The sequence below is a fragment of the Vulpes vulpes genome, chromosome 13 (assembly GCF_048418805.1).
Source record: "Vulpes vulpes isolate BD-2025 chromosome 13, VulVul3, whole genome shotgun sequence".
Lineage (NCBI taxonomy): Eukaryota > Metazoa > Chordata > Mammalia > Carnivora > Canidae > Vulpes > Vulpes vulpes.
This window is the reverse complement of record NC_132792.1, coordinates 62,934,708-62,961,436: the sequence shown is the minus strand read 5'-3', so window position 1 is coordinate 62,961,436 and position 26,729 is coordinate 62,934,708. Positions and strand designations below refer to the sequence as shown.

At 35.6% G+C, this 26,729-nt stretch overlaps 1 protein-coding gene and 1 long non-coding RNA gene across 3 annotated transcripts in view; one reads left to right on the top strand and one right to left on the bottom strand.

The window, feature by feature from the left end:
• The first annotated feature begins 620 nt into the window (after positions 1 to 620).
• MCMDC2 (minichromosome maintenance domain containing 2) overlaps positions 621 to 26,729 on the top strand; it is a 36,553-nt gene continuing 10,444 nt past the window's right edge. Inside the window, exons 1-12 of the mRNA XM_026012175.2 lie at positions 621 to 781; positions 875 to 1,005; positions 1,076 to 1,135; positions 3,400 to 3,595; positions 4,205 to 4,327; positions 4,445 to 4,549; positions 6,973 to 7,098; positions 8,946 to 9,183; positions 14,166 to 14,371; positions 16,626 to 16,792; positions 17,485 to 17,664; positions 21,762 to 21,904. Of these exons, the coding sequence (XP_025867960.1) occupies positions 688 to 781; positions 875 to 1,005; positions 1,076 to 1,135; positions 3,400 to 3,595; positions 4,205 to 4,327; positions 4,445 to 4,549; positions 6,973 to 7,098; positions 8,946 to 9,183; positions 14,166 to 14,371; positions 16,626 to 16,792; positions 17,485 to 17,664; positions 21,762 to 21,904 (1,769 nt within the window). The 5' untranslated portion in view covers positions 621 to 687. The remainder of the gene's footprint in view (positions 782 to 874; positions 1,006 to 1,075; positions 1,136 to 3,399; positions 3,596 to 4,204; positions 4,328 to 4,444; positions 4,550 to 6,972; positions 7,099 to 8,945; positions 9,184 to 14,165; positions 14,372 to 16,625; positions 16,793 to 17,484; positions 17,665 to 21,761; positions 21,905 to 26,729) is intronic.
• LOC112929919 (uncharacterized) lies at positions 17,061 to 23,564 on the bottom strand. Of its 2 annotated transcripts, none has more exons than XR_003237015.2 (3): positions 23,429 to 23,536; positions 18,673 to 18,734; positions 17,061 to 17,199 (listed from the first exon to the last, which is right to left on the bottom strand). It is a non-coding gene; the product is annotated as an uncharacterized lncRNA (long non-coding RNA). The 2 variants fall into 2 exon arrangements; XR_011996634.1 differs by lacking the exon at positions 17,061 to 17,199 and adding an exon at positions 20,226 to 20,378 and having other exon boundaries at positions 23,429 to 23,564.

Here is a 26,729-nt window from a genome sequence, read left to right as displayed (position 1 = left end):
TGAATTTTTGAAACAACTTTTACCACTTTCACTTTTTTTTTAAATGTTTTTTTTTTTTTTTTTTTTTTTTGATAGCCATACAGAGAGAGAGAGAGAGGCAGAGACACAGGCAGAGGGAGAAGCAGGCTCCATGCACTGGGAGCCTGATGTGGGATTCGATCCCGGGTCTCCAGGATCGCGCCCTGGGCCAAAGGCAGGCGCCAAACTGCTGCGCCACCCAGGGATCCCCACTTTCACTTTTTAATAAACAAGCTCTGCAAGAGGACCTCATCATCAAGTATTTATTCCAACAAGCATTTTTTGAGAACACCTACTCTGCAAAGAGACAGTTGAGGCTCCTGTTCTTAAATTTGCAATCTTGTGGAGAATAGTATGACCTACTGTCGATAAAAAATGTTATTTGGCAAAAAAAAAAAACCCCACAAAGTTTTGTTTCCTTTTGGGCAGGAATTTTTTTTTGCGGGGGGGGGGGAGCAGGAATTTTTTTAATTTGAAAATATTACCTCATTTCACTGTCAGTCTTATGTTGAACAGTTGTGAGGTTTTATTAGAGATCATGAATTGAAAATTCTAATTTATTTTATTTCTAGGTAGTCTCATCTTTTCTATGCATTTCACCACCTGTAGTCTTTACCAGCCAGTAGTTTAATCACTTAGTAATAGAGAAGAATCATTAACCAGAAGAAAATGTCAAATCTAAAAATGAAAGAGGCAGCCCTGATCTATCTTGACAGAAGTGGAGGCCTCCAAAAATTTATAGATGATTGCAGGTCCTACAATGGTATGTTCAACAAAGTGACTTTATATTTAAGAAACTTTAAAATAAATCCCTACATGTAACTATCCGCATTTTTATATTTGTGTATCTTTACAGACTCAAAACAAAGTTATGCTGTGTATCGATTCAATATTTTAATAAATCCCTCTGATATTACTGAATTGGATGCTGAACTAGGAAATCACATTTTACACCAGCCTTTAAAAGCTGCTCAAGTTTTTCAATCAGTAAGTTAAAGAAAGAAATAATTTTATGCCACGTGGAATTTTTGGTAACTTTGTTTGTTTGAAATCACAGGTCTGTTTTACTGCTGTTAAGACTCTCTCATTAATTGGACAATTACAGACTGAAACTCAAGTAAGTTTTACTTAAATTTAACAAAGAAACCTAAGGTAAAAACTTGATAATTACTTGTAAATAAATATTTTTATATTCATACTTTTGTTCATTAAAAAAGACTACATTTCTTCAGAGTTCAACACAGTATCTTAAATACACATCTTTGCTTCTTCTATTATCATAACATTGAAAATTTTTATAATAAAACATTTCAAACATACCCCAAAACAAAGAGAATATTACAGTGAACCTCTATATAGCTATCATTTAGATTTAATAGTTTATAATATTTTGCTATACCTGCATCATCCATTTTTTGCCAAAATATTTTAAAGCAAATCCCAGACATCCTAATGATACCCCCTACAGCCTTTAGTATCAACTTCTAAAAGTTGCAGACATTTTTCTTATATAACCACAGTGCCATTATGACCCCTTACAAAATAACAATTTTTTTGGTACCATCTAATATCCGGGTCATATTTAAATTACCCATTTGAGCTCTCAAGAGTGTCTCAAAATTGATTTGTTCAAATCAGGATCAAAACAAGGTCTATGCATTATAATTAGTTATTGTATCTCATTAAACCTCTTTTAACCTAGAGCAATTTCTTCCCTCTTCCTTTTTTATTCCACTGAGTTTTTGAAGAAACTAGTTAATTGTTCTGTACAATGTTTCATACTCTGGATTTGTCTGATTATGTTTTATGGTATTTATTCTTCCATACCCCATATTTCTGGAAAATATAAATTGGCTCTAAAAACTTGCTTAAATTCAGATTCAACTCAGGACACCTGGGTGGCTCAGCAGTTGAGTGTGCCTTCGGCTCAGGGCATGATCCCAGAGTCCCAGGATTGAGTCCCACATCGGGCTTCCCGCGTGGAGCCTGCTTCTCCCTCTGCCTGTGTCTCTCTCTCTCTCTCTCTCTGTGTGTCTTATGGATAAAATTTTTTTAAAAAAATTCAGATTCAACTCATTTTGACAAGAATAAGTCATACTTATTGTCATGTATTTTATATTGCACTACATTAGAAATACACTGTTTTTCCACTTTTAGTAATCCCAGAATTACTGATCAGTGGGTTCTGGTAATGTCGGTCTGATCTCTTCAATATATACTCTCCCATCAATATTCACCTAATCGTTTTTGCAGCCACTGATGGCCATTACCTAGAATCCATTATTTCATTAGAAGTTGCAAAATTGTGATTTTTCTAATTTCAGCAACCTTTCTGAATTTATTAGTTGAAGTTATTCTATAGCAGAAGTTTTCTCTCATCAACTATTTGGTCACCCTGAAATACAGTTTGTACCTGAAAGGGAGAATAAATGGTTGATTCTTTCCATTTATAAATTTTCAGAGAATAGGGATCCCTGGGTGGCGCAGCGGTTTGGTGCCTGCCTTTGGCCCAGGGTGCGATCCTGGAGACCCGGGATTGAATCCCACGTTGGGCTCCTGGTGCATGGAGCCTGCTTCTCCCTCTACCTGTGTCTCTGCCTCTCTCTCTCTCTCTCTCTGTGTGACTGTCATAAAAAATAAAAATATATATTTAAAAATTTTTTAAATAAAAAAATAAAAAAAATAAATTTTCAGAGAATAATGAATTGAAATCTAGGAGCCTCCAATAATGACCAATAATTTTCTTGGTTTTGTTTTTCCTTTTTTTATTATTATGAGTAACTCATAAATTTTAAAATATTTCTAATATATTTCAATGAATCTTTGTCACTCTTTTGGATATTTATATTATTGTACTTTTGATCATTGGGAGTCCCTTAGAGTTTGCTTTTATGTCCTTTTGGCACATCCCATGTTTTAATTTTTTTGTAGCTCCCTTGGTTTCTGGCACACGGAGGTGCACGAGGTCCATCTGGTATATCTTCTGCCCCAGACCTGCAGTCAGTCATTTCCCTCAAGCAGCCTTGGTTCCTTTTGGTGAAAAATTATATTTAAGAGATCACAGTCTGGCACTAAAAGTATTCATTAGTATTAGATTGTCATTGTTTTGTAGGTCTTTTCAGTGTCTTGTTTTATAGCCAGGAATTTGTGGTTTTAAAGAAAATTAATTCATAATAATATTTTCAATTAAAATGTAAGATTTAAGGGGTTTACATCTTTAATTTTATATTTAAATCTTTTTTCTTATGCTTAAATTTTGTTTCCTAATAACAGTAACAAATCATTTACTTGATTTACTCCACAGATATACTTACTATAGTGTAATGCAAGTCCAGTCGGATCTGCAATTTTTATTAATACCATTTTTTACATTCTTATTAGATTAATATAGTGCTGAAGTTAACACATTTACCACAACTGCGAAGTTATAGTCTCGATCTTTGTGAGTTTCCACTTGATTATGCATCTCAAAGATTTTATATGATGCAAGGAATTGTAATTTCAATGACAACTGTAACCAAGTATACACAAGGTGCAAGATTTCTTTGTTCGGATGAAGCATGCCCTCTTTCAAAAGGTAGATACAAAAATGTAAAATCAAAACGTCAAGCAATTTATTGTTTAATCCTAAATCGTGTTTACCATTAGTTATGAAACATTCATAGAGTAGAAAGAATAGAATAAAACTTGGTATTTCATGTTTATAAGTTCACTTTGCATAATCTTGAAGAGTGCATTCTTTTCTTTCCCTACTATCTCGGATTGTTGAAGTACTTGTTCTCACACATTGTTTCATGACTGTTCATGCTGTTACCTCTCCCTGTAATGTCATCTCTCAAACCTTTGGCTTAACTTCACTTCAGTCCCTCTCCGGACATCTTTTCCATTCATCCCCACTTCTCATTGGGTTGGATGCCATTCCTCTCTATGCCACTCTAAATGAATACCACTTATTGAAATTATCTGTTTCTTATTGCTGCTTTTTGAAACTGTATGTTTAAGTATCCATATCACTAGTACCTTGGCATAGTGCCTGGCAAGAAATAGCCGTGTAATAAGTGTTCATTGAACTGCTCTGAACCCATATGCAAAATTGAATTATACTTTGAATTAGATTAATTTTAAAGGACTGAAAATGGATAGCTAAATCTAAAATCAAATTTAGCTTACCTTTGTTTTCTTTCAGGATTTCAGTATATAAGAGTGCATGTGCCTGGTGCTACAGAATCTGCAACAGTAAGAAATGACTTTCTGTGTAATCTATGTTCATCTTCGCTTCAAGAAGACAGAAAATTTAGAGTACTTGGTGGTAAAAATGCATTTATATTTTGTAATTACAAATTTTAAAATAGTGTTTGATATGTTAATGTGGAAATTCAATTAAATGTATATTCAAATAACTATTCTTTTTGCTGTTTGCCTTAAGATAAACAGATAGTTGAAATAATCACAGCAAAGGCACTTCAGGCTTTTAAAGGATATTCTAACAACCAGCCATTTAGGTTTCAATCTCTTACAATTTTTCTAAGAGGTAAGTAAGTTTTGTATGAACTAAAAATCAACTGCTCTAAAATATATGAAATATGTAATTGATTTGTTTATAGCCATGTATTATAAATGGTGCTTCTATAGCTTAAGAATCACAGGCCTCTTTTTGAGTGTTTTAAAGAGTCATATTTAGCTAATATATCAGTTATTAAGTCATATATCATTAACTTAAAAAGGTATTAGCACCTGCTATGCTCTAAGCACTTTGCTAAATTTCAGGGATGCAATAACTTATGGTAATGGTCTCCCATCATTTTATGTTGTATATTATATAAATATTGGGGTTATTTTATTTATTTTTTTAAAGATTTACTTATTTATTTGAGAGAGAGAGTATGTGCAAGCAGAGGGAGGGGCAGAGGGAAAGCAGACTCCATGCTGAGCAGGGAGACCAGACATAACCTGAGCTGAAACCAAGAGTCAGCCTCTTAACCAACTGAGCTGTTGAGGAGGCCCTGGAGTTATTTTATAATGTAAATTCCATGAAAGTAAGGAATTTTTTTTTTTACTGTACATAATAAAACCTCAATAAATATTTGTTTAAAAAATGAATGAGTTGTGACATATGATTAACTGTTGAGAACTGAATGAGTAAAAATCTGTGAGTGGACAGATTCTGCCATGGAGGAAATCATTTTCGGTATCAATCACCCAGGGAAGGGTGAATCTTCACTGAAAAGCTGGAACTGTGAAAATGAGGATGGGGCTCAGCCTCTTTTCTTGGGTTGAATTTGGAGGAGTTAAACTGTTTAAAAAGAGAGAACTTGGATGTCAACCATGTATAAGAAAATTTAAAAAAAAAGAAAAAGAAAATCAAGAGATAGGGAAGTAGAGACCCAAACAAAAACTCTTTCCACCATGGCCTGACAAGGATGAGGCAAGCATGTAAGCACAGATGATAATAGGTAATTTTTATATAGCACTAACTGTGTACCAGGCACTCTTACATATATTAACTCAGTTAGTCACAACCCTATCAAGTAAGTTCTATTGTTATCTCAATTTTACAACTTGGAAATTCAGGCACAGAGAAGTTACTTGTCCAAAGTCACATAGCTAAATATGTGGCATAGTCATGATTCAAATTCAGGCTTTCTGGCCTCAAAGCCTATGTTTTTTGGTTGTTTTTTTTTTTTAAGATTTTATTTATTTATTCATGAGAGAGAGAGAGAGAGAGAGAGAGAGAGACAGGCAGAGACAGGCAGAGACAGGCAGAGGGAGAAGCAGGCTCCATGCAGGGAGCCTGACATGGGACTAGATTCTGGGTCTCCAGGATCACGCCCTTGGCTGAAGGCAGCGCTAAACCGCTGAGCCACCAGGGCTGCCCTTAAGCCTTTCTTTATAGCCTTACAAGCACCCAACTTCTAACTGTGTATTGGAGGATCAAGGTTTTTAGTATATGTTTTTATTTTATTTTTTTAAAGATTTTATTCTTTTATTCATGAGAGGCAGAGAGAGAGAGAGAGGCAGAGACAGGCAGAGGGAGAAGCAGGCTCCATGCAGGGAGTCTGACCTGGGACTCGATCCCGGGACTCCAGGATCACACCCTGAGCTGAAGGCAAATGCCCAACCGCTGAGCCACCCAGGTGTCCTTTTAGTATCCGTTTTTAAGATAAATTTTGAGGGATGCCTGGGTGGCTTAGTTGGTTAAGTGTCTGACTCAATTTCAGGTCAAGTCTTGATCTTGCCATCCTGTGCTCAAGCCCCGCATTGGGCTCCAATGCTGGGCGTGGAGCCTACTTAAAACAGTCAGTCAATCTATCAATCAATTTTGAATTTGTGTAAAAGCTTTGCCTAGTCTGTAGATGTGAAAAGGAAAATCTAGCATAGTGCAAGAAGGTAGACTTTGGAGATAGGCAGATCTAGATGTGAGTTTCAGTTCTGCTATATATTGTTTAGACTTGTACCATTTACTTAACTTCCCAATTTCTTCAGGTACAAAGCAGGAATAACAATATCTAATAGTTTTCAATTAGATAATATGTGTAAAAATACCTTGTCTATATTGTAGGCAGTGAACAATACTTATAAATTATTTTCTTCTCAAATTATTATGTATAAGGGAATTTTTATTAACAGTTTTTGTCATTTAATGAAAAGATGTTTTGTCTTAAATAGAATGATCTTTTTTTTCCTTTAGTTATATTAAAGGAGACTATCTAGTTGCTATGTCTCATGCTTCTTGAGGTTAACTCGTCATTGCCTATAAATATAAAAACTTATCAGCAATAAAATTGCCTAATTTTACACTATTAGTGCTACTCTGTATAGATACTGTACTAAACAAAAGTAGATGCTTTACAACCAGCTTGACTACTGAGTTATTAGTTCCAGATCTTAGAACCATATGATCATGTAAAGTTTCATTTAGTGAATACATATTTTCTTTGTGTTTACTAATCTTAGATGAATCAGTGGGTAAAATGAATATAGGAAGTGAGTATAAAATTATTGGAATTCCAACCTGTGTAAAAACTTCACAAACTGCTGTCTGTATAGAGGCAAACAGTATCATTTTTTGCAATCCAAAAGGTAAGAAAATTGTTAGTATCATATATTAACAGATATTTAAATTTAAGTCCATGTGTTCAGGAAATAAGTATTTGCTCAGGAAATAAGTATTGCTGGACACTCTTCTAAGCACTAGGTACATAGTTGTAATTAGGGCAATCAAGGTTCCTACTTTTAAGTCGTGGTAGACAATCAGTAATCATGTAAACTAATCAACAAGACGATTTCACACAATAAATGCTTTAAAAGAAATAAAATGTGATAATGTAGAACCTTGTCCACAGGAAGGACTCCATTTTTTGCCTAAACCTTTTGATTTTTTCATAATTAGCAATGAGAAAATTGTGTCCAGATGCCAAGAGTTAGAGATTCATCAAAAGGTTTTTCTACCCAACCTTTTGTTTTCTGGCTAAGACAAAGGAACTCGTGGCCTGAGAAAAAGAACCCAATACAGTAGCATCCTTTTCCTCATCTGACTTCTGAACCAATCAAGAAATAAGACAAAAGAGAAAGGCAGATGGGGGCTAAAATATACCTTAATACTGGTAATTTCCTTTAACAACTCAAACGTAAATTAGCATTAAGTAAAAGTGGAGAGCAGACCTAATCTTTTAACTTGGCACACAAATAATTAAAGTAGGAAAAGACTAGTTAAATCTTGAATAGAGTTAGAATTTTTTTTTGATTCATTAGTTAACCATCTGCAATAATAGAGGCCCAAGTTGAATTTAAATGCAAGTAGATACTAGATACCTCTGTCTTGAAAAGTTTTTTTTCTTTTTTTTTAAAGATTTCATTTATTCATGAGAGACACACAGAGAGAGGCAGAGACATAGACAGAAGGAGAAACAGGCTCCTCATAGGGATTCCGATGTGGGACTTGATCCCCAGACCAGGGATCATGCCCTGAGCTGAAGTCAGATGCTCAACCGCTGAGCCACCCAGGCATCCCAGAAGAGAAAAGTTTCTTAAAAGAATAAAAATATTGATGAAAGGAAGCACTAATGGACAATACATATTTTAACGATATTTTAAATATTTTCTTCTTTGAAGTGTTTCCAGTTTATTGATTTGGCAGCAAAGCATGATTTATATGTAGATGAAAATGTATTTTTTCTCATGCTGCACTACAGAATTATGCAGATTTAACCACCCAAATGTGTCAGGAGCTACACTAAAGTAGGTCTCCCTTGGTCCGTAGGTATAAATGGATACAGGAAATAATTGCTTTATGATGGTGGCTTAAGAGAAAGGAGAAAGGGAGTAGGTTATGTATGCACAGCTCTTCCTCCCAGTGATCAATTGGATTAAATCACTCATTTCTTTCAGGAGCTGGTTAGAGTAGGGGAGTGGAAAAGATCTAGAATGTTACAGTAAAGTACAGTACAGTGCTTTCAAAGTAATCGTAAATCTTCCGAAATAGACAGTAAATCTTCCCTTTTAACAACAACATTCAAATATTTCCCATTCTACTATTTAGCTCTCACTAAAGGTGGTATTGTTTTAAACAGAAATATAAAAGCAAACACTGCAATACAGGAGGCCTCTGACCTGGCTTTGTTCACATAGGTCTTAAAAGGAAAAGAACTAGGTATTTGCTTGCCCCCCACTGTGTGGACTCATGGGGTAACTGCTTCCTTCTGTTATATTTCCTGGGATAAAATTAAGAGACTAGAGTGACCTCTAATCATAATTTCATATATTTACTATATATATAATAATTGAATATTATTATAAGAATTTGAATCCATATGGCATTACTAGAACTACAATTTGATAATATTTTAGATAAATGGAATTAGAAATCTATAATGTCATTTTCTTGTTTTAAAAACCCTTTTTAAAAATGTGTTAATATTTATTTTCAGTTCCCTCAGGAATTAGCAACAATTTCAAGGATCTTCTCTCTTTGACGTCCAACTCATGCTGGAAATTTACAGCAATACTTGCCAATATCTTTGCATCACAAATTGTTCCTCCTGGGACTTATAATTTGCTCAAGCTCTGTTTACTGATGAGTCTGGTACAAACATGTGACCGTAACAAGGAACTGAAAGATTGCCTGGATATTTTAATTATAACAAGTGATACTCTACTTATAGACAGGTAAAATATGTGACATGAATGTTTTCAAATTGTAAAGTGGTCATAGATTTGCATAAATCCTTTCCATGAGCATTATTACAAGACAAATATTTAGAATTTATCTGGACAGTATAAATATTTAAAAAAAACTTTTATTAACGAAGTTCAAAACTTTAAAAACAGGAATTGATTAATTGGATATTTGCTTCAGTATTTTGAGGATCTAACCATTCAAAATTTCAACCAATTCCCCACTCAGACCTAGTTTACAAATAAATGCATACTTAACAGGCTTCCTTTTCCCCCATTCCCTAGATCAGTGTTCTGCTTTTGTACTTTGCTTTCATTTAAAAATAATCTTCCCCCTAAGAGCCAACAAGCCATTGTCTTATTTTTCTACAAGATTCCATTAAAAAATACTCATGCACTGTATCCAAATAAGTCTGTGAAAAGTGCCACAATTACTGTTTTGGGGCTATCATCCTAACTTTGGAATAAACATCTACTCAACATTTTGGGGCTCCCCACTAGGAAGTACCATTTTTAAAGTTACTTAAGTGTTCAAAAGCTAGGGATAAACTTCTTGTATTAATACCTTGGATGCATTTGTAAAGCAAAAACAAATTTATGGAATGAATTTAAAATTTAAAAAATGCAAATTAACTTAATTGGACAGATGATGTTTTGCTAAAATTAAACTGCAATGTAAATGTGGTACTAACTGCTACAGATTGCACCAATTTAATCTTCCACGGATGAGCATAAGAGTATTTGTTTCCTCACAGCCTCACCAACACTGGGTACTATCAGACTTTTAAATTTAGCCTTCTGATGGGTGGAAAATGGTATTTTATTTTAATTTGCATTTCTTTAATTAGATTAGCATCAGAGCTTGTTAAACACTTTTATTATTTTTCTTTGAACCTCTTTGACTATTGTCCACTTTTCTATTTAGTTTATTTCTAAATGATTTGTAATATCTCATGTAAATTAAGGCCTTTGTCTCTTTTTCTGTTTGTCTTCTGTGGTATTTGGGGTGATATGAGATATTTTTGCTTTTTAGTTAAAATCTATATGTAGTAAAATAATCAGATCTTAAGTATATAATCCAGTAAGTTTTGACAAGTGCATGCGCTGCAATAGCCACCATCACAATAAGATATAGAACATTTCCATCACCTCAGAAAGCTCCTTCATTTAATTCCTATCTCCATAGGTGATTTCTGTTACCATAGGTCAATTTTCCTGTTCTTGAACTTCATAAAAAAAGAATCATACAATGTATACATACTCTTTTGGGCATACTTTCTTTCACTCTACATGTTTTTTAGATTGACCCAGTTGTCTATGTCATTAGTTCATTGTTTTTATTGATGAGTAGTAGTCCATTATATGAATGTACCAGAATTTGTTTATCCATTCTCCCATTGATGGACTTTGGATTTTGCATGTTTTCACTATTATAAATGAATCTGCTGTAAACATTCCTATACAGGTCTTTTTTCGGGACTTGTATTTTCATTTTCTTGGATATGAATTGGAATTGCTATGTTATTAGGTAGGTGTATATATTTAACTTTATAAGATACTGCCAAAAGTTTTTCCAAGGTGGTTATACCATTTTACATTTCTACCAACAATGTAAGGTTCCACTTGTTTCTATCATCAACATCTGGTATTGTCAGTCTTTCTCAATTTAGCCATTCTGGTGCATGTGAAATGGTATCACGTTATGTTTGTAATTTACATTTCAACTGATGACTGCTGGTCTTTGCTTATTGGCATATTGGCTGCTCACATATCTTCTTTTATGAAGTATCTGTCTGTTCAAGTCCTTTGCCCACTGTTAAGTGGGATTGTTCTAGATACACATCTTTTGTCACATATATGTACCATGAGATTTTTCTTTTAGTCTAAAGCTAGTATTTTTTTTTTCCTTAAAAATGTCTTTGATGAGCAAACTTTTTCATTTTGATGAAATTCAATTTATTGGGTTTTTTTAAGTTTAGAGTTTTCTGGATTCTGTTTAAGAAATATTTTCCAGGGACATCTGGGTGGCTCAGTGGTTGAGTGTCTACCTTTGGCTCAGGTCATGATCCCGGGGTCCTGAGGTCAAGTCTCACATCAGCCTCCCTGGAGGGACTCTGCTTCTCCCTCTACCTATGTCTCTGCCTCTCTCAGTGTCTCTCATGAATAAATAAATAAAACCCTAAAAAAAAATATTTTCCTACACTAAGGTCATAAAGATTTTTTTTATATCTTCTTCTAGGAGCATTGTAGTTTTGCTTTCATATTAGGTCTGCTATTCATCATAAGTTAATTTTTATATATGGTGTGAGATAGGAGTCAAGATTAATGTTTTTTTCCTATGCATTTATACAGTTTTTCCATACCTTTTGTTGAAAAGACTTTCTGGGGGATCCCTGGGTGGCTCAGTGGTTTGGCTCATGCCTTCGGTCCAGGGCGTAATCCTGGAGACCCAGGATCGAGTCCCACATCGGGCTCCTGGCATGGAGCCTGCTTCTCCCTCTGCCTGTGTCTCTCTCTGTGTCTTTCATGAATAAATAAATAAAATCTTTAAAAAAAAGAAAAAAAGAAAGAAAAGAGTTTCCATTCCTCATTGAATTGTTGTGGCACCATTGTTGGAAATCAGTTGAACTGGATATAAACTAGGTATAAAATTGAACTTTTATACCTAAATCAATTTGAACTCTTTTCTGTTATTTTGACCTATTTGTCCATAATTATATAGTACCATACATTTTTTATTATTGTAGTTCTATGTTAAGTTTTAAATCAAATGGTACAACTTTATTCTTCATTTTCAAGATTCTTTTTCACTATTTTAGGTCCTTTTCATTTTCTTCTAAAATTTAGAATCCATATATTAATACCAATCTCTCACCACCCCCCAAAAAAGGCCATTAAAGATTTTTTTGGAACTGCATTTAACTTATAAATCAATTTTATGGAGAATTTACATCTTAACAATATTGAGTCTTTTGATCCATGAATGTAGTATATATCTCCATTTATTTAAATCTTCCTTAATTTCTCTTAGCAATGTTTTATAAAGGTCTTGCCTGTATTTTGCTAGAGTGATTTCTAGAGATTTGAAAATATTGATGTTATTAAAAATAGTAGTGTTTTATTAATTTCATTTTTCACGTTTGCTGCGAATATATAGAAATATAATTGATTTTTGTATTTTGACTTTACATTATGTGACCTTGTATCACTATTTTAAAAAAATTTCTCAGGCAGCCCCCGTGGTGCAGCGGTTTAGTGCCACCTGCAGCCTGGGGTGTGATCCTGGAGACCTGGGATGGAGTCCCATGTCCCTGCATGGAGCCTGCTTCTCCCTCTGCCTGTGTCTCTGCCCCTCTCTCTCTGTCTCTATGAATAAATAAAATATTAAAAAAAGATTCTCATTGGATTCCAATGTGTAGACAGACAAGTTTGAGACCCCTTGTTCTATATAACTAGGTTCTCAGCCTTCCTGCATATTAAAATTATCTGGGAGAATTTTTTTTTTCCTTTTTAACTAGGCTCCATGCCCAGCATGGAGCACCTCATGGAGCTTGAACCCATGACCTTGAGTCAAGACCCAAGTTGAGATCAAAAGCTGGATGCTTAGCTGACAGAGCCACCTAAGTGCCCCACTTGGGAGAATTTTTTAAAAAATATTTGTGACTTTGGCCCACCTCTAGAATGGTTTGGGGTGGGGCTTGCCATTGGAATTTTTAAAATCTCCCCAGGTGATTTTAATATGAGCTAGGGTTGAAAACCACTGCTATACACTTTTGCAAAAGTTTCTTAATAAATCTCATTCCCCCCATTTATATATCTTCAAACTAACATCCAAATTTCTTGGAATGGCATAAACACTAGAAATTTTATAGCATCTACCTATCCATATTTAAAAATACTGCTTCGTCCTCTTTTACACTGGATGTCTATGTCTGCTCATTATAGTTGATTGCACCAGCAAGCTGTGATTTCTTTTTTTTTTTTTTAATATCTTATTTCTTTTTTCATGAGAGACAGAGGTAGAGGGAGAAGCAGGCTCCCCGTGGGGAGCCCCATGTGGGACTACATTCCAGGACTGAGGGATCACGCCCTGAGCTGAAGGCAGACCCAGGCGCCCCAAGCTATGATTTCTGTGGCAAGGATTTGAAAGCTAAGCTAAGACAATCATAAGCCTTTCTTAAAATTTAAATTTGAGGGACACCTGGGTGGCTCAGTTGTTGGGTGTCTTGCCTTCTGCTCAGGGCGTGATCCTGGAGTTCCAGGAACGAGTTCTACACTGGGCTTCCCGTGGGGAGCCTGCTTCTCCCTCTGCCTCTGCCTCTGTCTCTGCCTCTCTCTCTCTCTCTCTGTGTTTCTCATGAATAAATAAAATCTTTTTTAAAAAATCTAAATTTGAGAAATGAAGAGGCTGAGGCAATTGGCAAAGAGATTAGAAAACAGAAAGATATATCAAGAGTTACCATGATAAATAGGCAGCAGAGATAGTCTTTATGGGCTATTGGCAAGCCTAAATGCAAAAATTCTGAATAAACAAAAGAAAGCAATCCATAAAGAGGAAGGCCCAGTTCAAATGTCATCTCTTTGTACCTTTCTCTGACTTCCTTCCAGGAAGAAGTAATACTCTCCTGTGGATGTTCTCATGAAAACACATTGTGTTTTAGTTTTTTGTTTATGTCTCTCTTTTTAGGCTGTGAACCTTCCAAGTTAAGGACCATGTCTCATATATGTTTTTATCCTTAGAAAAGGTGTTCACTAGGGGTTGTCTGGCTGGCTCAGTCAGTAGACCATGCAACTCTTGGTTGCAGGGTTGTATGAGCCCCATGTTGGGTATAGAGATTACTTAAAAATAAAATCTTAAAAAAAAAGTTGCTCATGAAACATTCAGATTAAATTTAATTGTGTAGCTGTTATACATTATCACTTCTGAAAGTCAAACATTGAATAATAGTAATGAGTAATTTATTTTTTCCTAGGCTTTTGAATTTTAGTATAAACCTTGTGCCCCGTGGTATACGTAATCCAGTCTCTACTGAAATTTTTCCTACTCTAACCAGAAATAAATATGGAACTGGAGCAGTTAGCATTCAAGCTGGCAGTGCTTTGCTAGCTAAAGGTGGTATCTGCTTTATAGGAGACTTGGCTTCACACAAAAAAGATAAACTAGAACAGCTTCAATCAGGTAAACAATATTTTTTTCTAATTAATTTTTACCTGTTTGATAGTATCATTATTGTCAAGGAGTTACTTAACAGCTTGTATTGTACACATTTTAGGAATTAAGAAAGTTATATTAAATAATATTTCTCCTTTTACCTTTATAAATAAAAAGAGAAATTTAATATACAAATGCTCTGTTTTGGCTTTTGCCCTAAGTTGTGCTAACATGTAAGTTTTTATTGGCCCAGATTACTTTTCTTGTCTGCTGTTTTTAGCTTGGACTTCCACTCTGATGTTGAAAAACAGTGGTGAAGGCTCCCTGGGTAGCTCAGTCATTTAAGCTTGTGCCTTCAGCTCAGGTCATTATCTTGGGGTCCTGGGATCCAGTCCCTATGGGCTCCCTGCTTCGTGGGAAGCCTGCTTCTCCCTCTACCTTTCTCTCTCTGTCTCTCATGAATAAATAAGTAAAATCTATCACTTCTCCACCTTTTGGCTAAGATCAAGTGTAGTATGAATAAATAAGTAAAATCTTAAAAAAAAAAAAAAAGAAAGAAAGAAAAAGAGAAACAGTGGTGAAGAGAGAGATCCTTGTCTTATTCCTGATCTTAGCAGGAAAGTTTTGAGTTTGTCACCATTAAATATGATGTTAGCTATAGGTTTTTTATAGATATTCTTTTCCAAGTTGAAGGAGTTCTCCTCTATGGTGAAATACACATAACATAAAATTTACCATTTTAACCATTTTAAAGTGTATAATTCAGTGGCATTAAGTACATTCACAATGTTATGTAATCATTACTACTCTCCATTTCCAGAACTTTTCATAATGCCTAACAGAAACTCTGTACCCATTTATATAGTAACACCCTATCCCTCCCCCTACCTCCAGTCCCTAGTAACCTCTACTCTACTTTGTCTTTATGAATTTGTCTAGTCAAGAATCTCTTTTCTCATTGCTGAATAAGATTCCATTTTATGTACATACCATTTTTTAAAATTCACTCATTTGTTGAGGGATGCTTAGGTTGTTTCTATCTTTGGCTGTTGTGAATAATGTTGCTCTGAACATTGGAGTCCAAGTATCTGTTTGAGTCCTTACTTTCAATTCTTGGGTATATACCTAGAAGTGGAATGCTAGATCATAAGGTAATTCTGTGTTTAACTTAATGAGGAACCACCAAACTGTTTTCCACAGTGGCTATGCAATTTTACATTCCCTCCAGTAAAGGATGAGGATTCTGATTTCTCCAGACCAGTCTTATTACATTTCATAAATGATAAAATATTTTTAAAGGAAAAATCTTTACATATTAGTACTCTTAACAGTAGCTTTTCCCTTGCTTTTGATTAAGGAGCCCATATTTTTAGTCTACACTGGACCCACATATTAAGTAGCTGGCCCTGGCTACTAGAATGGCAAAAACTAAAAAGATTGACAAATGTTACCAGGGTTGTGGAAAAACTGGAATTCCTATATACTGTTGGTACATAGTACAACCTTTTTGAAAACTGTTCTGGCAATTTCTATAGTGTCAAAAATATATACTTACCTTATGACCCAAGGGAAAGATAAATATAAGCAAAAGACTCTGTTATCATGAATGAAGGCTAATTTGATAAATATTTGGAAGATAGAATCTTAGGAATCAGATTGAATCCATAGATTGAATGGTTGTAAGGGGTGAAGGAAGGATAAAAAGGAGGTTATGTTACTTCTACTTTTTTTTTTACATGCGTTTTAAGTAGTTGGATGGTGATACCCCTAATTGTGAGTAATGTATACAGAGCCATTTGAAGAGGAGAAATGATGAATTTGGTTTTCAGCATGTTGGATTTGAGATATATCTTCCCCTAGTCATTGTAGTTTATATTCTCTCTCAATCTTACTTACCCTCTTTCACTCTCATATATATGTCCTGCTTTCTTTTTTCCACATAAAAGAACATTGCTTAATTTCAGCCCCCCTTGTAAGCATCAGTCTCTTAACACTCTGCCTGTTCCACCCAGACACTCACCATAATTCCAGCTACACGCTGTAGACTGTTGTTCTCATCAAGTCATTGGGACACATAAACATTCAAATATTTTTCTTGTCTTGTTATTTTTTTGGCAGAACCTCTAATTTTAGCCATGTCTTGCAAACAACCAATTTACTTGTGCCTTTACCGTCCAACACTTAGGCAGTAAAATGCTATATAATAGTATTTGTTATTAATTTGTAGAGATATAGACCAAAACGAACCTAAATAATAAATGAGTAATGTCTTTTGACCTAGTTTTGGAAAGCAGAAGCATCACAGTATACATCCCAGGAAAGAAGTTTGGGAATGATGTTAATCAACACATGACTTTTCCAGTTCAGTGCAGTTTTTGGTCTTTTGTTGATATGGATTCATCTTCAAGGAAAAATATGCAGAAAACCAACACTCTAATTGGTCAGATGGTAAGCTATATGTATATTTTACTTCTAGAATGTTCGGGGAATTTAATCACAGATTTTAATCTCAATATTTTTGTTGTTCTTAATGTTTTGTTATTAACCCATTCCTATCTTTAATAGGATACTAGAGCTAAATAATGATGCAGTTATTTGAAATTTTTCATTTTTTTTAGTGAGGCAAAGAAGGTGTCTGTTTACTAGAAATTATTATTTGAATAGGCAGTAGAGTAGGCTTTAATGAATAATGTATAAGAAAATAATAAAGAGATACCTGAGATACCTCAGTAGTTGAGTGTCTGCCTTTGGCTCAGTGTGTGATCCTGGAGTCCTGGGATCAAGTTCCCCATCAGGCCTCCTGCCTGGAGCCTGCTTCTCCCTCTGACTGTGTCTCTGCCTCTCTCTGTGTGTCTCTAATGAATAAATAAAGAAAATATTTAAAAGTAATAGTAATAAAGAGCATTAAAAAATTGATCATATTGAGTTCCCTTGCTACTCAGGAATCATTTTAAATAATAATTAATAATAACAAATAATAAAATAAATTAAACAGCCCTATAATTTACTGTAATGAAATAATATTATAACTGTTAGTAATTTAAATAATTATAAACAATACTTAATTTATAATTATTTCTAAAGTGTTTTTGGAAATGTCCGAGTTTAATGTTTGCATTTTACATTTTCATTTGATGTAGGATTGCAGTTTGATTCCAGCTAATCTCCTAGAGACATTTGGATTATTGATTAATTGCAATGAATCATCTTCTTTCTACCCACTTCTTTCTACTGTGCAACATACTTTAAAGAAAGCCATTGATCCTGAAGGGCAGCTTTATGTAGCTTCTAAGAACTTCACAACTGAAGATTTTGAAAAGGTACAGGTAGAAAAAATGAGTACCAAGCATATTTGTGCTAATGTTTCTCAGTTGAAATAGAATTCGAGCACTCAGTTTTCTTTATTTAGATTTTTTTTTAAAGATTTTATTTATTTATTCATGAGAGACACAGAGAGAGAGAGAGAGAGAGAGAGAGAGAGAGGCAGAGACACATGCAGAGGGAGAAGCAGGATACATGCAGGGAGCCCGACATGGGACTTGATCCCGGGTCTCCAGGATCATATCCCAGGCTGTAGGCATTACTAAACCACTGCGCCACCAGGGCTGCCCAGATTTTTTTTTTTTTAAGATTTATTTACTTATTCATGAGAGACACATAGAAAGAGAGAGACAGAGACAGAGACACGGGCAGAAGGAGAAGCGGGCTGGGAGCCCAATACAGGATTTGATCCCAGATCCCAGGATAACATCCTGAGCCGAAGGCAGATGTTCAATGGCAAAGCCACCCAAGAGTCCCTAGATCTCTTTGATTCCAAGTCCCTTTCGGCTTTTAAATATTTTAAGGACATTGTATAGAAAATATTTAGGATTATAATTTAAAAACTGTATAAGGACATAAATATTAATTGAGTTAATTGTTGAGTTGATTCTTTGCACAGCTTAAAAAATCTCAATAAAAAGAAAACCAATAAATATAAGGGAAGGGAGAATAAATGTGTGGGAAATATCAGAAAGGGAGACAGAACATAAAGACTCCTAACTCTGGGAAACAAACTAGGGGTGGTGGAAGGGGAGGAGGGCGGGGGGTGGGGGTGAATGGGTGACGGGCACTGAGGGGGGCACTTGACGGGATGAGCACTGGGTGTTATTCTGTATGTTGGTAAATTGAACACCAATAAAAAATAAATTTATTTTAAAAAAACCAATAGAATATTTCTCTGGAAATTATGAGAGGCTATATAGATGTACAGTTATTTACATTTTATAGACTATTCAAAGGGATTAATTTTATATAAATGCCTTCAAAGTTCTGACTTAAGAGCTTACCTGTCATGACTCCCCCATTTCAGTGTCCTGCCATGAAAACACATGCAGCATATTCAGGGAACCTGAGAGTAGATGATGTAAATTAGTAATGATGTTTATAGCTACTAAAGGTACACAAGTATTTACAAGTGATGCCCTTTTAATATTAACTCTTCATAATCTATCAACAGTAGAGTTAAAGTATCTGGATAGGATAGATAAAGGGCAGGGAATTACTGGAGTGCGAATCTATGAGTCATTAAAATTATTTTTCATACCTGCCTTCCTTGCAGGTAGATTGCTGGGTAAAAGGTTGAAAAGTGAGGAGGACTTAAAACTGAATTATAAGCATTGTTTATTGACATAATTTAGAACAGAAAAAGAATATGATAAATTAGGCCTTTTTGTTTTATTTTATTATTATTATTTTTAATTTTATGTATTTATTCATGAGAGACACAGAACGGCAGAGACACAGGCTGAGGAAGAAGCAGGCTCCATGCAGGGAGCCCAATGTGGGACTCGATCCTGGGACTCTAGGATCACACCCTGGGCCGATCACACCTCAGTGCTAAACCGCTGAGCCATCCAGGTGTCCCTATTTTATTATTTAGTTAGTTATATTTCTTGGAGGAAAAGGGCAGAGGAAGAGAGAGAGAATCCTAAGCAGGCTCCATGACCAGCACAGAACCCAACATGGGGCTCGATCTCACAACCCTGAGATCATGACCTGAACCGAAATCAAGAGTCGGGTGCTTAACTGACTGAGCCACCCAGGCGCCCCTGTTTGTTTTAATATATAAGAAAAAAAGTAGCTAGTCTCTAGGTATGAGAGTACTAAATATATAGACATACTAATGACCCAGGGAAATTTTTGCCCAGTTTTTCTCTGAAAAACAAAAACCCTGGGATTTATTATTTAGGTAGTTACTGGATATCTTTATATATGAGCCTACTTCTGCTCTTTTATATTTTCACAGAAAAATAAATCTTCTTTATCATTTAATTGAGATAAAACAAGATATATGGAGCCATTAAGGGACAATTTAAGTGCTAAGCTGGGTGGTGTTAACTGCAAGTATTTTAGGAATTCAGGAGGGAAGATATCAAGTAGAATGCAAGAATTGGGAAGACTTCAAGGAGGTGAGATTTTAATTGAGCTTGAAGAAAAAGTAAGATTTAGATGATAGGAAGGATGGCCATTCTAAACAGAAATGAAAGAAGCAAAGACAAAAGTAGAAATAAATATACATGGAAAACTATGAGGAGAATTAGCTGACTGGAGTAGGAATCACATGATAGAGTCATTAGGATTAGGATTTGTCAAACTTACAATAAGCCTTGAAGCTGAGGCAAAAAAATTTATAGTTGATTCGTTAGACTGTAGAGAAAAGTTGTACTTTATTAGGCTTGTGAAACAGTGAAAATGATTTCTCCAGAAGATAAATCTGTCCATTACTCAAAACAAATTAGATAGAGTGTGTCACAGCCTGGGCTCTCCAAGAGGCTGACCAAGATGAGTTTAGTGTGCCATTATTTATTCAGCAGTGCTCTTCTAGTACTTCTGTTAATACCTGTGGAAGGGATGGGGCTCCTGGGTGGCTCAGTGGTTGAGCAGTTGCCTTTGGCTCAGGTTGTGATCCCAGGGTCCTGGGACCAAGTTCCACATCACACTCCTTGCAGGGAGCTTGCTTCTCCCTCTGCCTAAGTCTCTGCCTTCTCTGTGTCTGTCAAGAATAAATAAATAAAATCTTAAAACAACGACAGGGAGAAGGAAGCAGGATTAGCAGTGAAAGGACTCAAGCTGTGATGCGGGTCCAAAGATAGCCCCACAAAGAGCTCTAGAGTTAAAGATACCCACCAGAATTGTTTTGCTTTGGACATAAATAGATGGACTTATTTTTATAACACTTGCCCCACTTCCACTTCAGTCAGTGATTTGATTATGGGCTGTCCTAAGGCATTCCCTGAAGGAGCCTGAAGGCCAATCCTAACAGCACTCCTGGTAGCTGGGAACAAATCATTTCCTAAAGGGGGAGATAGGTGGCACATTACTGTGATTCCATTGGGTAAAACTTGGAGAAGGCTACTGATATTATTAATAATATTATTATCCAGTTATGAAGGTCTAGAGGGTGAACCATGGAGTGTAAAGAGAATAAAGAAGACAGGATATACTCTAATGCAGGAGTACCCAAATCCTTTAAAAGGTTATATTTAAATATAATAGCAACCTTATCATAAAATTTTCCTTTTGATTCTGAGTTGAAAAACCAGAAAACAATCAGGATAATGAAAACTAGAAATGATTCCATGGATTAAGGATTTAAGGGACTGGGAATCCTTTGAAAGAAAAAAAGCACAAAACTCAGAGAAGACAGTGCTAATCATTTTGTTGAAAGCTTCTCTCTTGGAAGTCTTAACTCAATCTCCAAGGCCCACCTTCATAGTAATTAACACCATACCTCCCACATTGCTAGTATTCAACTGTGTTCTTTAAAAGGAAGGAAGGGGGGATCCCTGGTGGCTCAGAGGTTTAGCACCTGCCTTCGGCCCAGGGCATGATCCTAGAGTCCCGGGATCGTCTCAAGTCCCAGGATCAAGTCCCGGGACCGAGTCCCAGGTCTCACATCGGGCTCCCTGCATGGAGCCTGCTTCTCCCTCTGCCTGTGTGTCTGCCTCTCTCTCTCTCTCTCATGAATAAAAAAAAATCTTTATAAAAAGAAAAAAGAAATAAATTGTCAAAGAATTAAAGCTATTCAAAGGGAAATGAGCTGCTGAAGGAAGCCTTTTTCCCATTGAAAAAAATCTAAGTGAGCCTTTATTCGACTGGAAACAGAGACTTGATAGTCATTCAAATACATTGCACAGAACATTTCTGTACTAAGAGGAAGAAAGAGATTATTCTGGCTAAACTTCTAACAATATTTACAAGTATAAGACTATGAGTTCAAGTGCTTAATGACTTTGGGATGGCCCCAGATATTTAATCAACTTTGATGTAAATAAAATATGCACACTTTGGGGTTTTGTCTTATAGATTTTATAATAAAGTTTGAATATCTTTTTTTAAGTGTGAATTTCTTAAATTTCTCATATTTTTAATTTAGCTACTGGCTTTTGCAAAGAATTTGAATGTAGAATTCAGTTTGGAGGCAGAAAGAATGATTCATGGCTATTATCTAGCAAGTCGAAGAATCAGAACAGATTCTATAAGTGGATCAAAACTGTCAGCATCTGCACTAAAATATTTGTAGGTATTCAGTCTAAAATTTTAAAGCCAGTATTGACTTTTAAATGATGTGTTTAATTAAATTTATTATGTTTCACTTGTTTCTTTTTTTGTTTTATTGCTAGTTGGCTGGTTTATAATTTACTTTGTTCCAAAAGATTTTAAGGTGATTTTTTAACAATTCCTTTTGTTATACTGTTACATCGTTTGAACCTCCAGTACTTGTTTTCATGAAATTATTTTTTTACTGGAACCTCTGTATGAGATGTGTCTGAGTAAAGTGCAATGATTTCAAAAGCAAATAATTGTTTTTTAAAATGTGGCTTTTTTATATTCCAGGTATTTTTTAGTTGAACCTAGAAAAATATCTTTTCAAGTACATCATTCCCTGTACTTTTAAATACTTTAATAGACTCATCTATTATTGTTCCTTGAAAAGTTATTTTAAAAACTGGGGCAGTCTGGGTGGCTCAGCGGTTTAGCACCACCTTCAGTCCAGGGTGTGATCCTGGAGACTGGGGATGGAGTCCCACATCAGGCTCCCTGTGTGGAGACTGCTTCTCCCTCTGTCTGTGTCTCTTCCTCTCTCTCTGTGTCTCTCGTGAATAAATAAATAAGATCTATTAAAAATAATAATAATAAATTTTAAACTAATTTTTATTATAAAGTATGGACACAGTAAAAGAAAAGTCTAAAATAATGAATAAGGTGTCCAGGTAACTCTACCCATTGCTGTCCCACTCTCTAGAGAGATAATCACTGTTAACAGTTTTGTGTGTTCTTCCAAAAATTATCCATTCAAATACTAGCATGTACAAACATATGTAATTTAAATATATCATGTATATTTAATACATACTTTATTTCAATATTTTATATATTTTTAGATGAATATGTTAAACATATATATGAATATATATATATGGATATATATAGATAGATAGATGGTCCCCAACTTGGGATGGTTTGATGTACGATTTTTCAACTTCATAATGGTGTGAAAAGGATACACATTTGGTAGAAATCATACTTTGAATTTTGAATTTTGATCTTTTTCCTGGCTAGCAATATATAGTAGGATACTCTCTCATATTGGGCAGGGATAGTGGGCCACAGGTCCCAGTCAGCCATGAGATTAAAAGGTAAGTAATTGGTACACAGACAACCATTCTATATCCATGCAGCCATTCTACAGTTCACTTTCAGGGCAGTATTCAATAAATTATGGGAGACTGTCAACATTTCATTATAAAATTGGCTTTGTTTAGATGATTTTGCCCAAGTGTAGGCTAATGTAAGTGTTTTCAGCATGTTTAAGGTTCAGCAGGATAAGCTATGTTTGGTAGATTAGGTGTATTAAATGCATTTTTGACTTATGATATTTTTAGCTTACAGTGGGTTTATTGGGTTGTAAACCCATTGTAAGTTGAGAAAGCTATAAATATATCTATATATTCATATGGGTAGATATTCTCCTTTTGCCCAAATGGAATCATGCATGATTTACATATTATGTTACAATATTATAAGAACATAAGGAATTACCTTACTTTGTTTTAATAGCTGCATTACTGTGTTCTGATGTGGCTGTACCATAATTTAAACAGTCTCCTGGGACTCCTGGGTGGCTCAGCGGTTGAGCATCTTCCTTCGGCTTGGGTTGTGATCCTGCAGTTCCGGGATCGAGTTCCGTATCAGGCTCCCTGCATGGGCCTCCTTCTCCCTCTACCTTTCTCTCTGTGTCTCTCATGAGTAAATAAATAAAATCTTTTTAAATAAATAAATAGGGATCCCTGGGTGGCGCAGCGGTTTGGCACCTGCCTTTGGCCCAGGGCGCGATCCTGGAGACCCGGGATCCAATCCCACATCGGGCTCCCGGTGCATGGAGCCTGCTTCTCCCTCTGCCTGTGTCTCTGCCTCTCTCTCTCTCTCTGTGACTATCATAAATAAAAATTTAAAAATAAATAAATAAATAAATAAATAAATAAATAAATAAACAAACAGTCTCCTATTGATAAACCATTACTTCATTTGATATAAATTAATGTGTAATCTCAAGCAAATCATGAAGTAGGACCAGCAGTAAAATAATCCATTAAATAGGGGATCCCTGGGTGGCTCAGTGGTTTAGCACCTGCCTTCAGTCGAAGGCATGATCTCCTGGAGACTCGGGATCAAGTCCCACATCGGGCTCCCCGCATGGAGCCTGCTTCTCCCTCTGCCTGTGTCTCTGCCTCTCTCTCTCTCTCTCTGTGTGTGTGTGTCTCTCATGAATAAATAAATAAAATCTTTTAAAAAAATAATCCATTAAATAAATATCTTCTTACAACCACAATAAAAAGTAAGTGGAGGATTGGCAGGAAATGTCAGATATATATCTACAGGAGATAAATATGTTTAGTTAACTTTTCTAGTTATATATTTATCTTCACAGAGATGATAAAAAGTGCTGAAGAGAAAGTAGAAATCAAGTGTGATGTTTTAAAAATGGTAAATGGAATTTTGTAATGTTTTCCATTTTCTGAAGTAATATTTAAAATACTCAAATCAGGAGTGCCTGGCTGGCTCAGTTGGTGAGCCATGTAACTCTTGATCTTAGCATCATGAATTTAAGCCCCACATTGGGTATGGAGCCTACTTAAAAAAATTTGTGGGGGGGATCCCTGGGTGGCGCAGCGGTTTGGCGCCTGCCTTTGGCCCAGGGTGCGATCCTGGAGACCCGGGATCCAATCCCACGTCGGGCTCCCGGTGCATGGAGCCTGCTTCTCCCTCTGCCTGTGTCTCTGCCTCTCTCTCTCTCTCTCTGTGTGACTATCATAAATAAATAAAAATTTTAAAAAAAAATTTTTAATAATAAAATACTCAAATTAACACTCAAATACTCAATACTAAAAGCCTTGGAAATCCTATTTTCTCATATTTTTTTTCTCTGTAGCAAAAAGATATTTATTTAAAGCCATATAGCCTCAGTGTACATCTGACTATATTGAACCAAAAATAAAGCAGAGTTAAGTTTAATGTGGTAACTCTACTTCTTCCAATTGTAGAAATAAACACTAGAGATGGAGATGGAGTTTATGAAATAGCAAAGTAAATAAAATTCAAAAGGATCATAAACTTAAAATTTTTCAGGCAGCCCTGGTGGTGCAGTGGCTTAGTGCTGCCTGAAGCCCGGGGTGTGATCCTGGGGACCCTGGATCAAGTCCCACATCGGGCTCGCTGCATGGAGCCTGCTTCTCCCTCTGCCTGTGTCTCTGCCTCTCTCTCTCAGTGTGTCTCTCATGAATAAATAAATAAAATCTTAAAAAAAAAACCTTAAAATTTTTCTTCTGCTTCTATAGTCAGGTACCTAATAATAGCATCCTTGCTTTTCTAGAGTAGAGCTGAACAGCACTTTCTTTTCTTTCCCTGAAAGGCTTTGTCTATATTCTGTTGTGGTCAACATTTTTAAAGGATGAGGACATCAGGAACATGATAGTCATATTTGAAAATAACTCTGGAGAGTTCTCCATAGACTCAAATCTTGATCTAACCAAGAATGAATGGATAAGAAAAGTTTGATGGCTTAATATGAAAAAAAATTTGAGATTTCATTCTTTTTATATTTAATATGGGTAAACAGTGTAATATGGCTATTAATATTACTGTGAATTCAGGTTGTGTTAATAGAATATAGTATCAAGAGTTTTAAAAAATGCTAGTTCTGCCTCACTTCTACATTGCTGGTTAAATCACACCTGTAGTACTGTACTGAAAAAGAATATTAACTAAATCTGGTCATGATGAAAGTAGCCAGAATGATAAAGAGCCTGAAAGTTATGTCTTATGACATATTAAAAGAGCTAGGAATATTTTATTTTGGAGAAAAGAAAATCTAGGGCAACTAGGAAAGTTGTCGTTGAGTATTTGAAGAGCTGTCATATTTAAGAAGTATTAGGCTTGTTTTATAATCTCAGAAAACAGAACTAGGGACCAGTGGGTAGAAAGTTAAGTGAAACCAGGATGCCTGGGTGGCTCAGCGGTTGAGCGTCTGCCTTCAGCTGAGGGCGTGATCCTGGAGTCCGGGGATCGAGTCCCTGCGTGGAGCCTGCTTCTCCCTCTGCCTGTGTCTGCCTCTCTCTCTCTCTCTCTCTCTCTCTCTCTGTCTCTTTGTCTCTCATGAATAAATAAAATATTTTTTAAAAAAGAAATTTAAGTGAAACCAATTTCAGCTTAAATTTATATAATCATTGTGAGTCCCCAAATTTTCAAATGCTTTATTTGAAATCATAACTGAATTATTATTGTCCCCATGTTATACCTGAGCTTTAAAAAAAAAACTCAGAGGGCAGCCCCGGTGGCGCAGCGGTTTGGCGCCGCCTGCAGCCTGGGGTGTGATCCTGGAGTCACGGGATCGGGTCCCTGCCTGGAGCCTGCTTCTCCCTCTGCCTGTGTCTCTGCCTCTCTCTCTCTGTGTCTATGAATAAATAAATTAAAAAAAAAAAAAACTCAGAAAGGGGCACCGGTAACTCAGTGGTTGAGCGTCTGCCTTTGGTTCAGGTCGTGATCCTGGCGTCCTGGAAACAAATTCCCTATCAGGCTTCCTGCAGGAAGCCTGCTTCTCCCTCTGCTATGTCTCTGCCTCTCTCTCTGTATCTCTCATGAATAAATAAATAAAATCTAAAAAAAATAAAAAAAATAAAATCTTTAAAAAACGAAAAACCCTCAGAAAGTAAATGATTTATATGAAGTCACAGAGATAGTAAATTCTAAAGCCTTAACCCGGGTTATCTGATTTCCAAGTTCAGCATCATTCAATATGCCTAATGAAAGCTTGAGGGAGGGGCACCTGGGTCCCTCATTGGTT